At 32.6% G+C, this 16,898-nt stretch overlaps 1 protein-coding gene across 1 annotated transcript in view; it reads right to left on the bottom strand.

Annotated features, from left to right (window-relative positions):
* The window catches only part of LOC145267130 (MMS19 nucleotide excision repair protein homolog), a 168,118-nt gene that overhangs the window by 59,436 nt on the left and 91,784 nt on the right, over positions 1-16,898 (bottom strand). The window contains exons 10-15 of the mRNA XM_080123167.1: positions 10,861-10,947; positions 9,409-9,457; positions 7,084-7,232; positions 3,542-3,620; positions 2,580-2,784; positions 1,276-1,373 (exon numbers count right to left, since the gene is read on the bottom strand). Coding sequence (XP_079979293.1) covers positions 1,276-1,373; positions 2,580-2,784; positions 3,542-3,620; positions 7,084-7,232; positions 9,409-9,457; positions 10,861-10,947 — 667 coding nt within the window. The remainder of the gene's footprint in view (positions 1-1,275; positions 1,374-2,579; positions 2,785-3,541; positions 3,621-7,083; positions 7,233-9,408; positions 9,458-10,860; positions 10,948-16,898) is intronic.

Raw genomic sequence — 16,898 nt, 5'->3', positions numbered from 1 at the left:
ATAAATAATAATAAATTTGCAAAATCAATGAGAAATAAAATCCAATAACATCATAGGAGATCAAAGTAATTATGGATGAGTAAAATCTGGAAATTTCATGATAGACGTTAAATTTATCAATTCATCATGTATATTGTTTTCTTGTTATTTTTAATTCTTTAAAACACTATTAATTTAATCTTAACCGATTCAGTAATAGATGCCACGTTTTAAACTAAATAAAATGAATGAGAAGTAAAAGGTGGCTTTCAAGCACAAATTGATGTTTATTGTTGCACTCTTCAAGAGAAATGAATGACCACCTAAATTCAAAGATTGACTAAACTGTTGTGAGACCTGTTACTTTGTTCAGCTCTAAGTGCTTAACGGACACAAAAAAGATTGAATAAAGCATTCCCTTTATGAGAACCAAAATGCTCTCCTAGATGTCTGAAATTACACTGCTGGACCACATCTACAATGATATCTGCATTACACTGATGGCAAGCTGAGAGAATGGCAGCCCAGATGGTTTGCACATGTGCCGAGGGTCAACTTCAACACAATCATTAAACTTTAAATTAGAAGCCACATGGAAACAATTGAGAGGAAAGGTGCACAAAATCACTATAAACCCAGCTTTCATCCGGATCAAGCTGTCCATCATTGCGGACTCCATTAATACAATAGAACTAAAACTCTTTTTCACCCTTGAATACTCGTGAATTACTTTTCTCCATATGTATAACTATCATGTGTATTTCAACTCTCTATGCTATGTCTGCTGCTGAATTACAATGATTGTATAAAGTGTGAATATATATATACATATATAATAGATAATATTGTGTTCGGAATTTTTGAGATGAGGATTGATAATTTGAATTATTTAGATTACTAATCTGTTCTTGATTGCTATATTAAATTTATTCATGGATATCTTTTTGATCTTGTTAATCTTCACTTGATATTGTTTAGAAGTGTTGGATCACTACTAATATATATTGCTGGTGTGCTATTATATATTTTAATAATTGTATTTAATTTTATACTAATTTATGTGGCTAAAAAGATTCAGAGTTGAAGAAGGTAGTTATATCAAAACATAATTTTAACAATGAAGATGAGAATAGTAATCCGATTCGAAATATTTTAGATTTCCAATTTTAAAGTATTCTTTTATATCCATTGCTTTGTTGCAAAATGGTGAGATTCCTGCTTTTGAAAAGTGTACCTTCTCATATAATCCAATATCCTGACTTTAAAATTTGTCTTTTTAAAAAAAATCTAACTTACCTTTTTTCAATGATTTGTATAATTGAGGTAAAACATTTTCTTTCACAATCTCAGGCGAAGTAGAAGACATATTCGAGAGGACAGTTATACATTGGTATCTGAAAAGTGACAAGAATTAGAAAACATTACTTTTGTAATTTTGAGGATTTTTATTTGTATTTGTTCCTCTCATCTAGGATATTATTAACATTAATATTATGAATCCGATACATTTTGGATGCAGATGTGAATCCGATGGTGCAATGGATAAACTGCAAAGAAATAATTACTTTTAAGTGGTGATGTGAGGGATAAGTGGTAACAACTAGCATTTACAACTTATGATTTAAAATTTTCGTTTCAAGTACAAACTTCGTAAAGTGATAGTGAGCTGATAAAATCAAAGTGTGTGGGTGTATGTATGTATTTGTATGTATGTGTATACATATGTGTGTGTGTGTGTGTGTAAATATAGTAAGTTATGAAAATATGGCAATTGCCATATATTTTCATAACTAGCTCTACCTATGTATTGAGCAGTGTTGAAGTAAATACTTAAAATTAATGCATAAAATTATAGCTTTGTATATTAATTTGTGATTAAATGTAGTAATTTATATGACATTATATATATGCCATACACATATAGTACTGTTTCGCTGTTTCACAGCTCATCAGTGCGGCTAGACAAGCAACTACCTCAAGCCAGGATCGAAACCTGATCGCCCTAACGACAGTCGGAGTTTCTAACCGTTGCATTATATGACTGCTGCTTAGCAGGCAGTGAATTAACAATGTTTTGACATTGTCCAAATATCTAAGCTCAATTTGTTTACACAAACAGCGTTGCTTCATACGCTAATGCTAAGTTGTATATCACTTATGTGTATGTGTAAGATAAAAACTCTACTTCTCAGCATCCAGAGCCAATATAAGACACAAATCTTGCACACACAAAGGGCTCAATATCTTTTCAAACAGAACTTCATAACAATAATAAATAATTACAAGACATGTTATTGCAGTTTCATGGTAAATCTGATGGTCAGAAGTTTATCCTTATCCAATGTCTGTATATATTTTAATGCAAAATATAGAACATTTAACATTTTAACAATTGGATCTACCATGAAACTGCAGTAAAATGTTAGTGTAAGCCTCATGTAGCTATCTATTATTGTTATAGATAAACCATCATGTTAATTCATATATTATATTCATATGTTTGAGCAAAGTTTTATTTAAGAAAATCTATAATTTTGAATAGTAGCTTTACGGACAAAAAAGGGGTAGAGAAGTTCCAAAAAATTGAGTTTTGTGTTTACCTGAGTGTTTCATCTTTGCTTTCAAGGAGAACAAGGATATGTTCAGTTATTAGAAGTATGTTGGCATTGCTAAGGACGTTGTGATAGTCAAGGAGAGAATCAAGACATCTGACGACAGTTTGGCAAAGAGGGACACTGGTGTTACTCAATGAAGAGATGAGCATCGTTAAGATTTCCTCATGATGTTTAAATAATGGAGAGTACACTGAGGAAGAAAATGAATTTCAATAATCATTTGAGAAAAGGAGAAATAGAGACACACATGTTCATGCAAATTTTCAATATCCATTATTAACGTTCATTTTTAAGGACTTCTGCAGACAAAATTCAAGTTTTAAAAACAAAATTTGACATATAAAGAATGATATAATAAACCAAAAAACTAATATTTTAATTAAAGAATATTTTAATAATATTTATTTCGATTTTGAATTTCAGTTCAGCTACAAGTATATAGACAACATTGGGTAGTTTTATGATAAATCAGAAATAATATGATGCAATTTCAGAAGAATGTATTTATTTCTATTTTATTTTTAATAGTTAAAAATATTTTACTAGGATTTTAATTTTAAAAATGTTTAATAATATTTTGATTTTATTTAATACTCCAACACAAATTTTTACTGAATAAATACCATTTTTAAGCCCTTTTCAAGACATTTTCCATATTTTCAAGGCTTTTTTAAGGTAATAATAGAAATAAGGTCTGTTCAAACTTTGACAATGTTATCATTAATAAATAAAAAGCATTAAAAGCTTTTCATGGAAATTGGAACATTATTTTTTTAAATAGATAATGTAGATCATTGTGAGTTAGGTATAATTTGAACTATGTAGTGAGATCATAAAATTAAAGAAAGTGACTGATGTATTTGCGTACTTTAACATAAAAAACCAACTATGGACAATTTACAGGAGAGAGAAAGAGAGAAAAGATATATAGAGAGAATAATACTTACTGGGTTTTGCAATTGAGGCAGATTTTGTGGCAAGAATGAAACCATGGAAACAACTGAGAATAAGTCCTTTTTGATTTGTCTGAAATTAAAATTTTTTTTTATTTTGTGTTAAAAAAAAAATTTTTTTTTAAATACATTAAAAATGTTCCCAGCACTTAATTAAATGACATTGTAAAATGCTGATTGGCAATATTAAATTGGGATCCTTTGTAGTGTCATCCCTTCTTCAAGTCATAGTATTGACCTTTTTGATTTATAACTCCAGTTGCTGCTTGGAGCCACCTGCATACTGGCAGATGTCCAATCAGTTTCCTACACAGGGAAAAAATAGTATGACATGTCACAACCTTTGAGACTATGTTTCCATTGCAAAGTGCCACGCTCCCCCTAGACTTCCAATCCCAGCATGCCATCTACAGTCTGGATCCTTTCTTTCTAGTATAAACCAAAGAAAATGCTGCTTTACTCGCTCCGCTGATGCCACATTGTTGTTGATGTATACATCATCTATGTAATCTGTCCCGACCTACATCACCCCAAATCCCATCCTAGTCAGCATCTCTGTCCTTTCACCACCATGGATTGGAACAGCCATAAATAGTGCACATGCACCTGAAGATAGGTTTTTCTCAAGTCCAACACAGACACATTGGCCCCCTTCCTACATCAATCTCAGTTTTTTATGAGCACACATTAGCATGTGTTGTTTAATTCATGGTAATATCCATAACAAAGTGACACTTTTTTTGTTATGCTGAACAATTGCCATTAGCAGAATAAATCTCATAGGAGACTGAGCTCTTTTTCTGTGTATGGTTATCAGCCATCAGTTGCAAATCCAAGTTTGCAATTCACAATTATAGTCGATTTGAATGTGTTCAGGCACAGTGTATGCAGGTATCTGATTGATCAGCTGCTTTGGCGGCCACTCATCTGACTACTTCCATGTCGAAATACAATGTTTCTTAGTCAAATACGACACCAAAGTTGGATTGTTCTATTTTCATTTTGACAGCAATACCGACACTATAAATTTTGTTCATGAAATTGTCTCACCATGCTCATCTATATGAACCCCGCTCAACAGGTGGAAGAGATCAAACCCCAATAGATCTCCATCCATGGTCAGCGTCTTTGTCACCACAATGATCCTCTTCTCCACCTGCAGATTAAACTTGGTTGCTCCCCTGCTCATTATGCTCTTTCTGTGAATGATCAGCACCTCTGTCTTGCATCCATTCAGTGGACCATAAACCAAACTTCTTACAACAGACTATGTGCGCTGAGTCACTCAATGCGTCACACATCACTTTGTTGATACATGTTGACGTATCACTAACAGGTTGGTTTTCATTTTATTTAGAGTGAGAGTAGCATTTACATCTCATCAGTCTCCATTTTCCGGACATTTTGAAGTGATGTGGCTCTCCATCTGGCATCTGTAACATCAGATGGTTGGCTTATGGCGCTATTTCCGTCATTTAGACCGGCAGTGTTTAGTCAGATGACTAGGCCCTGAGAAATTAAAACAATGCAACAAGTTCTCTGAATAGAAGATTTGGTGGAGACATTGTTTCTGAGACTTATAAATCGATGGTGGATTGCCTGCATATACTCTGGCTGGGGACTCCTCCAAACAGACTGGAGAGTTTTGTCAATGCAACATAGAACTCATCTACCGACTTATTCGAGTGAAAGTGTGTCTCAAAAACTGCTTGTATGCCTCGCACGGGTCAATTAGCAATACACATGAAAAAATTTAAAATGGTTTAAAATATCTTAATAATGGCATACATAGAAAGAGTTTGATGATCTAAGAAAGAATATTTTCAAATTTTTTAAATCTGACCAAAAATAAGATATGACTATTTTGTGCCTTGCACATTTGGATATTTATCTTTAAGACGATATGCGTTTTGTTAGATTTTTTTACGCTGCTTTTACAGAAAAAATGCTATATCTTTGTTAAAGCAAGATTAAGCAATGAAATTTGTCATATAGGTGTACTTTTGTGCAAGGAATCCAAATATGACACTGAAAATCTCCAGAAATTAATGGTTTCCAAGTAAATGTTGTAATACCATAAAAATTCAATATATGCATAAAAAAAAGTTAGAACTCGACATTGAATTGTAATGCATTCTATGTACAAGAAATTGAAACCAAATACTAGGACTGTCAGAAATGAATATATTGCAAGATTTCTTTGGCATTATTGTAGACTATGTATGCCTGCTAAATCGCCCCCATTTGCCTCTCCAAAATGTGATTCGCTTCTTTATTAGACTTGTGTCTATAACTCCACCTAATACTTCTATAGTTTTCTTCCTAAATGTCAGCGATTTGGTTTCAGACAAAGAAAAAAAAACAGACAAATTTATTTAAAACCTCGATAAGTGAGATTGATGTTTTTTCTAATTGTTTCCAAATTTCATGACAAAATTCCTCATAGGGGAGTGGTACAAAGCTTATAAAAACTGCAGAGGTCGAAAGAAAAATCTGACGCAAAATAGCTGTCTCATAGAGATAACATTTTTATATTACTTTCCTAAAATCTCTTTGAATATACATAGATTATTATTTATTAAAACATGTGAAAGGATAGTTATTTCCAAATAAAATAGTGGTATTTTGAAGATGTAAAGTGCTTTAGTGTCTGAAATATGATCATTTTAGTAAAACTACCTTAAAATCTTGAAATATCCCAACCATTTTGATGGTCAGTGGGCATTACTAGGTCAAGCGCAAAGGCCCTGCATAGTGTACCTTTTATCCAAATCACATTGGTCTTATCTGCATCCGATAGTTGCTGGTAGATATTGAAGGCCCCTCCGAGTAGTTGCAAAGGGATTACTTGTTCGACCCCTGTCAACTCCTGAGAGTTTGCAAATAAAATCCACTCTCTCCAACCAGTGTACAATAGATGTTGCTCTGTCATATTCCACTACGAGTTTTAGATTGAACCTTCCTTCAGTCATAATGCCAAAATAACTTATGTTTGAATTTTTATCTTCCACTTCTTCACCCTCTCCTTTTGAAATGAATGATGCGCAAAAATCAGTCTGATTCTGAAACAAATAATGGCCACACAAGAAAATTCGTTTTTTTAATGCCGCTGAGGCCCACACTTATGCAAATGAGTACAGGTTTCGCTTTCAGTCTAGTCGTGTACATGCAGTGCCATTTCTGCATAGTCATAGTCTCAAATGCAGAACAGAGGATTTCCATGTTATGGCCATTTGAAAGAATTGGAGGGCTTAAAGTTAGATATAGAACATTTGAGATAACAAGTAGGTGGGGAAATGTCAAGGAAAACATGGGAAAAAATGGTAAAGAAGAATTTGTGAGAAATAAATGAAAAAAAGAACAAAGGTGAGTTTAGAAATCAATTTTCTAAAATTGTAAAAAAAAATGTACTTAAAAAAAATATTTTTCATGACAAATTCATTGCAAAAAAGCATAAAAAATTTGAGAATGACAATATAAAAATAAGAATATAAAGATGAGAATATAAAAATGAATAAAAAGAGTTTAAGTTTCACCTGTGTAGTTTCTTTGTACATTTGAAGAAGTTTAGGAAGAGTCGATTCAAGTACATAAGATCCAGCTGGTGTGGAGGCAGATGCCGTACAATGCAAAAGTTGACAGTGGCCTGTAAATTGGTTTTCATATTCGTAATTAAGTGGGCAAGCTGCAAGAAAAAATGATTTTTATTTTGACAAAAAGTTTTGGCTAAAAAAAAAAAATAAATAAAGTAAAAAAGTTTGTAGTCTCATATTTTGCATGGTCTCCTAAGCATTGCATTGCATTGCTGATTATTTATTTTACAAGTACATTCCACAGAATTGCTGCTGATGAACTTATTGCACTTGTACCCCTCAATAAAAATCCACAACAGCAAAATCTCATTGTCTCTTATTTCCGCAAATCTTTGGTATTCTTGTGATCATACAAGATTTAAATGTAATGCGAACAAACATCATGCTCTCCATCCAGCTTGCCTCTTTCTATATAAATCTGGCTCCTATCACAGCAGTAACATTTATGCTTCAGTAGCAATATGCCTTGTTTGGAACAAACAAGAGACAGGGAAGTAGATGTTTTTTTTTGTTTTGAGTGGCCAAAAGTTTTTAATTTTATGATATTTTAAAAAACAACAGCAAGTTGAAATTTTACTCCTTTTTGAGGACAAGGAAGTATATATATTTCGGCTTTGAGCAGCTGAAAAATCATTGATTTTGTGAAACAAAAATAAAAATGTGATTGAAATTTTATTCCCCTTTAAAAACAAGGAAGTAAATATCTAATATATGCGGTTCTGGGTAGGATCTTTGGTCATTGGCAGCTGCATTCATTCATGGGTGGCCAAACGCATCTGATAAGTTATGCCTTTAATCTTTTATGTGTAACACCAAGCATCATATTCCAGTATACTGCCACAGTTAGCAGACCAAACTTTGTGAGAGGATAATGTTTATACAGTATCACTAAGGACACAAGTCTAATGATGAAAACAGTGACTGAAACCTACGTTCCAGATCTTAATCTGTGGTGATTTGTCACTCCACCCAATACTTCTACAGTTTTCTTCCTAAATGTCAGTGATTTGGTTTTAGACTAACGAGGTGTTGTTTAAAACATTTTATAATATAATAACAGTCAAATTCAAGCAATGAGCAACTGCGGATCTGGCAATGGATTACTTTGATTCATGCTTTGCAGGATTTCTTCGATGCCAACGACAACACAAGAAAACAGTTTTTTTCTTGTTAATTTTCCCTACTATGTTTCACTATTTAAATGAATATATTTTGATTCATTTCTTTCCTGACATTATTTACTCTGGCAAAAAAAGGTGGTAGAGTAAAGACAGGCCTTTGAATCGCGAGTGAACATAAACACAACCGAAACCATAATATTTTAAATAATATTTGAAAATTGATAGTTTACTAAATAAAAAACTTAAAATACTTTACAAATTATCCTTTTTGAAAAGTACTATAGCTTTCCAATCAAATGAGTAAAATCCATTTTTCTGTAGATCTGCTTCCACTTATTTCAGTCTGCTCCATTAAAGTTATTCAAATAATAAGCTCCATTATAACTGATACACCATTCCACACTAAGATGTACAAAAACATTCTCATCCATTATTTTGTCACCAAAAATGACAAGAAAAGGTAATTTTTTTAAGTGAAAAAAAAAAAAAAAAAAAAAAAAGAAACCTGTTTTGTAATCTTACTGTTTTTAGTTCATCAAAGGAGTGGTATTGTTAGTAAAGATAAGATAAATTATTTTATAAATGAGTGAGTGTGTTTGCTTAATGGCATTTCAACCTCTAGGGGTCATTTAATGCCAAGAAAAGGTTTATTGGCATAGAAAATGCTTTAAATTTTCCAAAATATTTGTTTTCAAATGTAAAGAGTTTTTTATTTTTTTTTTATTTTTAGAGTAAAATGTTACTAGATTAGTTTACAGGAGTTTAAATAAATTTGTTTCTTTTAAATATTGTAAAATTTGTTGAGGCTCCACTTCTTGGAATACTTTTTCAATACTTGCTGTTTCGAAATATTTCTTCCGGATGTGTTTGTGTCTTTTACACTGTCAGTAAATGTTTGATGATTATTCATTGGTTATTATTGTTTGATGGTTATTCATTGGTTATTATTGTTTGATGGTTATTCATTAGTTATTATTGCTATTTATTGTTTATTATTGTTTGGTTGTTATTTGTTGTTCATTATTGTTTGTTATTTGTTGTTCATTATTGGGTGTTTATTTTATAAATGAGAGATTTTTTTTCTGTATTAGTTGTGTTAGAAAAACGATTAAAAATTATTTTTAAAGATAAGTATATAAGTAAATACCTTTTAAAATGCAGTCTATGAATGGTATCAAAGATGGGTAAGAACCGTCCTGAAAATAGAAAAATAAATTATGGTTTAAATTTTAAAAAAAGACAGATTAAATAAAAATGTAAAAACATAATACAAGTGCATGTTTTCCCAATTTTAATAAATGAAAAATAATAAAAATTATGTTATGTAGCAGTATGTCAAAAATTTAGACATTACTCATTTGAAAATGAATTGTTCACAAATTGAATATTAAATCAAACAGATCTCAGAAGATTATATTTGGGCAGCATAATGAGAGGTGTGCAGAATGGGAGTGTTAGTATGGTCACATTATAAAGATGGATGAAATTTCCGTCAGGTTACTAGATGTAGACTAATTGAAACTGGAGGATCAGTTGTAAGGAGAAGGCCAGGAAAAACCTGTGATAATGGACTTGAGAGATTAGCTTGAAAATAATTGTAAAAACAATTGAAATTGCTTTCACAATAATTTCAGAAAGAGCTTGATGATCTATGAAAATATCTTTTTAAATCTTTTAAATCTAAAAATAAAGATGTTATGACTATTTTTATGCCTCACAAAAGGTTGGACATATTTTCCCTCTTAAATGTTACACCTTTTTTAAATCACAAGATGAAGCAATAAAATTTGCATACGAGTGTATTTTTATGCAAGAAATCAGAATATGCCACAGAAAATCTCCAGAAAGTAATGGTTTTGAAATAATCTGCAGTAAATGCACATAAATATGTTGCAATTCCTTAAAAATTCCATGTATCCATTAAAATGATTTCTCCACGTAACAAAACCAATGATTATTAAATTATTCTCTTGAAGATACCGAGAACATTTACTAAAATATCTGTATTAATAAAATTGTCACCACTTCTTGTATAGCTGTGTTTCTTGCAATTATGTGACTTGCATTTTTTAATATGGATTTATTAGTTATGAAAATATAAAATCCCAATAGCATAATGTACTCTTTTAGTACAACTTTAAAAGTCATATTTAAAAAAAAATTATCGTAATGCAATGAAGTTTGCTATTATATAAAATAAAGAGAGTTTAGTATTCAGTGTCTTCTCACTTTTACTCCAAAAATAATTATGTGCTCGGTTTACACCTCTCTGCATTTGTCATGTAATTAGCACTCACACTATATTAATTCAATACCTGTGACTCTTAGCTTCATTATTTATAAATTTAAGAGTTTCAAACAAAAAAATTATTTATGTGATTTAAATGTCAACATCTCATAACACTTATGATCAATTATAATACAAAAATTTTTTCTTTTAAAATGAAATATCTCTTCATCGATAATTATCTTTCGTAAATCTTTTCTTACAAAAATTTAAGAGAAAAGACAAAGGAAGAGAGAGGAGCAAAAAATAAAAAATAAAGAATAAAAAACTGAGCAAGTAATAAACAGATGAAATGCAATAATTTTTTCTTACTTCTTCCACTTGCAAAGAAAATGCAGAGACTATTCCAGTTAAAGCTTCTAAAGATGACTCTTGCAGCTCTGACACACCAGACATGTACTAGAAATAACAATGAAAATAGATTTTTCAGGGTTTGGAATCAAAAAAGAACATGAAATTTCTCGGATCAAAAGAATATGAAATTTGATTTTATATAACATAGAAATATTACAAAAGAAAAAAATCATACAAAATTAACCTTTCTGCTGGCAACATTCTTGCATAGAGGACATTTGGATCAAGTACCAACTCAAGATCGTTCCTGTCTTTCCTTCAAACCACCTAAGAAGGTTCAAGCATGCAGCTCATTGTTTAGAGGGAGAGCTTATTTATGAGATTCTTCTTTCCCTATTTTATTTAATTAGTGCAAACATGCTGGTAGGTAGCTGAATATCAATCAGGACTGCAAGTAGTTTGTATTTGACCATAAAATCAGGATTGGCTGGCCAAATCATGTAATCTAACTCAGGATCAGTGAAAGTGAGCTGCGATGGTCAGAGACCCTGTACTTCTTTAGAGAAAGCTGGTTCAACCCAACTAGAGTGATAGCTATTACAAATACAACCAAATGAAAATAATTCAAGTTTTTTTGAAATCTTAGATTAAAAAAATATATTTATGAACAAAAAATTCAGTCATCATGCTATATGTTACAATTTGCTTTGAAACATTTTAAAAGACATTTCTAAGAATTCAATTAATTAAAAACGAGTTTATAATTGTGAAAATAAACTCACAAAGACATGCAGGCAGAAACAAAAATACAAAGAACAAAAATATTGATATTATGTTCTTAATTTTTTCAACAATGTTCCCATATGAGAACATACATTTCCAGAATGTGAGTATGGTAGAAGTATTAAAATTATTTTTATTTGAGCATATACATATTACATAGAAAAATGCAAGCATGAAAAGTAATATTGTTAAAAGTAAACTTAGAAAAGTAAAAGGACTAGTTGTTAAAACTGGAAAAAGACAAGAAATTCTAGTAAAAAAATATAATAAATTTATAACTTAAAATATTGCAGCATTAAGAATGTTTTAAAAAATTCAATTTAGCATTATATATAAATTCTTAATGCTGCAATATTGTAAGTTATAAATTTATTATATTTTTTTTACTAGAATATCTTGTCTCTTTCTTTTCCAGTTTTACCAACTAGTTTTTTTTTTTTTTACACAGGCATCACCACATTATCAAGGCCAAGAGGCCATGCAAGGATAAGGGTTAAAGAGTGTACAGTAGAAATTGGAAAATATAGTAATCATTAGTAATGAAAATTCTGTAAATTTGTTAACTCATATGGAACGGCTCATCAAGAACTTATTTACGTTAGACTTGAAGACAACCATATTGTACTCAGCCAGAAAGCAGGAAAACGGAAGACAATTCCACAGGCGTGCAGTTCTAAGAAAGAAGCTTTGTTCATGGAATCTACGTTTAGGTTTAGGCACTGATAAAGAGTGGGGGGAATTATTGATAGTGCTTTCAGCTAGACGAGTGTTTCTTGTGAAAGTTTGGCGAGGGGGGACCATAGATTGGAGCTCAGCCGAGCACTTGCCATGAAAATAACAATAAAACAGAGACAAACTTGCAACATTTCTTCTGTGAGATAGAGGTTGCAGAGAAGAGAAAAAGACATCCCCTACGAGGCTACAAAGTCTATTTTGAACTCTATCAAGGCAGGATAAGTCCTTTCTAGCAGCTCCTGTCCAGATGTGGCAACAGTACTCCATCCTTGGATGTACCTGGCTCTTATATAGATAGAGAATTGCATCGTGCTCAAGATCAGAGGAGAGAGAATCAGAGAGAACTTGGTCGTTTACTGTCTTAGATGTGCTATCATAAATGGTAGTGTCATCAGCATAAATGTCTACAAATGATGTAAGGATGTGATTTGGAAGATCATTAATGTAGATCAGGAAAAGAGTTGGGCCCAGGATGGACCCCTGAGGGACACCAGCATTAATACTGTGAGCTTCTGATTTTTGCCCCTCTTATGAACCTACCAGAAAGAAATGATTTAATAATTGAGAAGACATTTCCAGCTATACCATAGCTAGAGATCTTGTGAAGTAAACCTTTATGCCGTACCCTATCAAAGGCCTTAGATATGTCAAGAGCAATTGTCCTAGAAAGGTTGCCTCCACCGAGAGATTTGCTAATCCTATGAGATATAACTGTAAGCACATCTGCTGTAGATCTAGCATAACGGAAACCATATTGAGTGTCACTAAGAAGGTTATTTTTGTTGAGATGGTTGATTACTTCTGTATTTAACACAGATTCCAGCAACTTACTCATGACGCACAGGAGTCTTATTGGCCTGTACTGAGAGGGGATGACCTGAATTTTTAATTACAGGGCATATTGATGAGATTTTCCAGGGTGATGGGAAGATATTCTCCTAAGACAATGTTTAAACAGTTTTGTAAGTATGTGCACTAGTTCTGGTTGAAGTTTTTTGAGTAATTGGAATACTGTCAGGGCCAGTTGCTTTACTGGAATCAAGGTTTTTGATTAGCTTGGCAACATCATGTACAGATATATGTATATCACATAGCATGTTTTCTGATACAGGAGGAAATATTGGGGGTTGGCGGCCTTGGTCGCAAAGGGTAGAATTAGCTGCAAAGTTCTTGACAAAGAGTTTGGCTTTGTCTGATGCTGACGAGACTACCTTGGGTCCATTGATGATAGTTGGGACACGCCTCTGTTCAGGATTCTGTTTGCTATCTGCCAAAACTGGTGAGAACCAAGCCACTGCTCAGCTACTTTAGACTTGACGGATTGAGCATACAACTCTCTCGCGTTCTTTATTACTTTCTTAGAATGGTTGCTGGCAGTCCTGAAAGCGGCTTTAGTTTCCATACATCTATTAAGTTGGAAGCAGTGGAAAAAGTGATTTCTGTGCGCAATGGTAGCAGCACATTCTGGAGAGAAACATGGCTGGCTGTTAGGTTTTTGCTGGAACTTTTTCGAGGGTATGAAACGGTCTATACCTACAATTATCCATTCCGTCAGGTCTGATACCATAGAGGACACATCCTTTTTAAACATGGAACGCAGAGGTAGATCCAATATAAATGAAGCTATCCCAGTCAGCCTTAGTGTATCGATATACTGTACGATGGAGAGGTACGTCTGGGGACTTATTATATTTCATTTTTATCTTAATTGATACAACAGAGTGGTCAGAAGATCCAAGAGGAGACAGAACAGAAATTGAACATAGTTCAGGGCAAGTTGTGAGAAAAAGGTCTAGTAGGCTCGCATACTGGCCGTCATTGTCAGGCACACGGGTGGGTTCCTGAACAATCTGAGTGAGGTCATAGGCAATGGAGAAATCATGACAGAACCTCCCCTCATCATCGGTCTTGTTTGAGTGGGTCAACCATTCGACGTTGTGAACATTGAAGTCTCCACATACGTGAATGTTAGCTGAAGGATAAGCAGATAGGACTTGGTCAATTTTCTCAGATATGCTTTTAAAGATAGTAACTCCGCTGTTGTGTGTGGGGGGGCGATAGAGAGTAAATATAAATGCAGTAGTGTGAGCTAATGCAACCCGGAAGGACATATAGGGTAAGTTAGGATCTTCTCTGGAGATGTCCCAACCACATGGAAAGCCACCTTTAATATAGGCACATATTCCATGCCCATGGCGATCTTGGGGTCAAATGATTTAGAAGTTAGAGTAACCTTTAATTGCAAACTCTTCTAGGGAAATAGCCTGTCCAATGCCAGTTTCGCTTAAAAATAAAAGGTCTAGTTTAGTCTTCTGTAATTGAGTTTCAACCTCTGGAAGGTTAGAACGTAGACCCCTGATGTTGGAGAAGGAGACATGGTAGTAGGGGTCTACGTTGGAAGTTGGAGAACCGGGTTTAATCGTGTATTTTTTTCTTGAAACTTATGATGGAATTTTGGAATTTTGGAATTTGTGGACTAGGTCGTCAGATTTACTTAGAGCAGGACAGAGAGGGGAAACTAAGAGAGAAAAAGAAACGTAGAATTTTTTTTTTTTTTGTAGAATATAATAAGGTAAAGCCGTAACAATTACCCACTAATATGGCATCGAGAGGCCCCACCAGAAGCTACTGCATGGTCCAGAATCCATTCATCAAATGGCAATACAGCAGCCCCAGTACTTTGCACCTGCTGATAGGACAGCCTCCTTAGTGGTTAATCCAAGGTTGCGGATAACGTCAGCCCAGATAAAATGTTTACCTCCAGCACCTTACTAGTGACATGGCTACAAGGATAGACATAGAAACAGAAAATTTCCGCCATCTCTGCCAACTGTTCGCGCAAAATACTGCCAATCTAGAAAACAGCTTTTTCTTCTCCCTAAGGGACAAATAAGAGTAACGGGAGCTGCCGATAACGCATCCACAATGCGTTTTCTACTCTCCATTAAAAAATAAAATAAAAAAAAACTATTAAGTATTATACTTAATAAAAGTCCAACGGACATGTTTAAGGGAAAGTATGGTGATAGATTCCCTTCTCACGAACTAAAAATGAATAGAATTACGTAATCTATTTTTGCAATAAACTTGGTAGATAAATAAACATTTATGGACGAGAAAAAAGCTAGCATTTAATAAAACAGAAATACATAAATCAAATACTGAAATAAAATGTAGTTATTAATATTTGAATCTAAAAATAAAAAGTATGATTAATATAGAAGTCACTTATCTTGAAAAAACACTTCCATCTCCAAAATGCAAACTTTAGAAAAGAATTTAAGTTTTAATAACAACAGCGTTCAAAAGACTTTTTTTTGTTTTAAATTAACCGTTAAAAGAAAAGCGTGATCTTATTCTGGACTTTTGCTAGTTACGTTTTAAGAAACTTGCAATATAAAAGAAAAGCGGGGGAGGGGGGGGGGTCCTTCCGAATCGGTTGGAAGCTCTTCTGGCTGAATGTCTATCGGAAGACGAGTCGGGGCTTAAAATAAGAAACTCCTACGGTTGAATGTTCATCGGAAAACAAATCGAGGCTTAAAACACAAGCTCCTCAGACTGAATGTTCACAGGAAGACTAGTTGGAACTTGAAACACAAGAGGTTCCTCTGGTTGAATGTTGGAGAAGTTGCTATGATAACTAACAGCCAATCAAAAGAAACCGTCTCTCCATTCCTTAGATTCTGAGAACTTTTAAACACCAGTAATTTTATTATTATTTAAAAAATTTTTTTCCAAAATATAGCTGAGAATGTGACCTATGTAACTGTAAAAATTGTTTGAAATTTGGTTGCAAAATGAGCGAGCGGTGAAGCTTTAAAGCAGTTCTAAATGAGTAAAACTAACACTTAACCATATATTCAAACAGTGTATTGTTTGAATGATAAACAGTTTAAAATATTAACTTTTAAATAAAATAAAATTTAATGATAGTTCAAATCATTGAAATATTAAATGCATTGACGTGTTACTACATGTCTAATGAAGTACATATCTACACTATTAAAAAGTTATGGTGCTTGGGGAGTTTGTCTCTTTATGCAAATCAAAATATAATCAGTTCACAAAAAAAAAAGTACACATTACTAAGGTGAAAGTTTTTACAATGTCAATATTTGCGTTTGAATCTCACAAGTTTTAAGGATTGTTTTTAACTCAATGTTTTTTATAAATTTATAGAAATTAACAAAAAACAATACATAAATATATTTTTAATAAAATGACCTTTCCACAAAAAAAAAAAAAAAAAAAAAAAAAATCAGACAAAAGATACACACAATTTGTTCAAAGGAAATTATTTTTTGTTTAAAACAATTTCTAATGTATTTTGTCAATGGAAAGAATACATTCATCATAGTTACTTACTCTCTCATGAAAACTATTATCTGATTGCCAAAATACCTGATGTCACAACATATCAAAAAATGACATTACTTAAAATGAATTGTTACAAAATTTAATGACTATAATTATTTTTATGGAGAAAGAAAGAGTAAATTTTAATAAAAATCTAACAAACATTTATTTTAAGAGAAATA

The sequence above is a fragment of the Euprymna scolopes genome, chromosome 42, assembly GCF_053919585.1.
Source record: "Euprymna scolopes isolate OS-2025 chromosome 42, ASM5391958v1, whole genome shotgun sequence".
Taxonomy (NCBI): Eukaryota; Metazoa; Mollusca; class Cephalopoda; order Sepiida; family Sepiolidae; genus Euprymna; species Euprymna scolopes.
The sequence above is the reverse complement of the archived record's forward strand: the minus strand, read 5'-3'. Positions and strand labels throughout refer to the sequence as shown.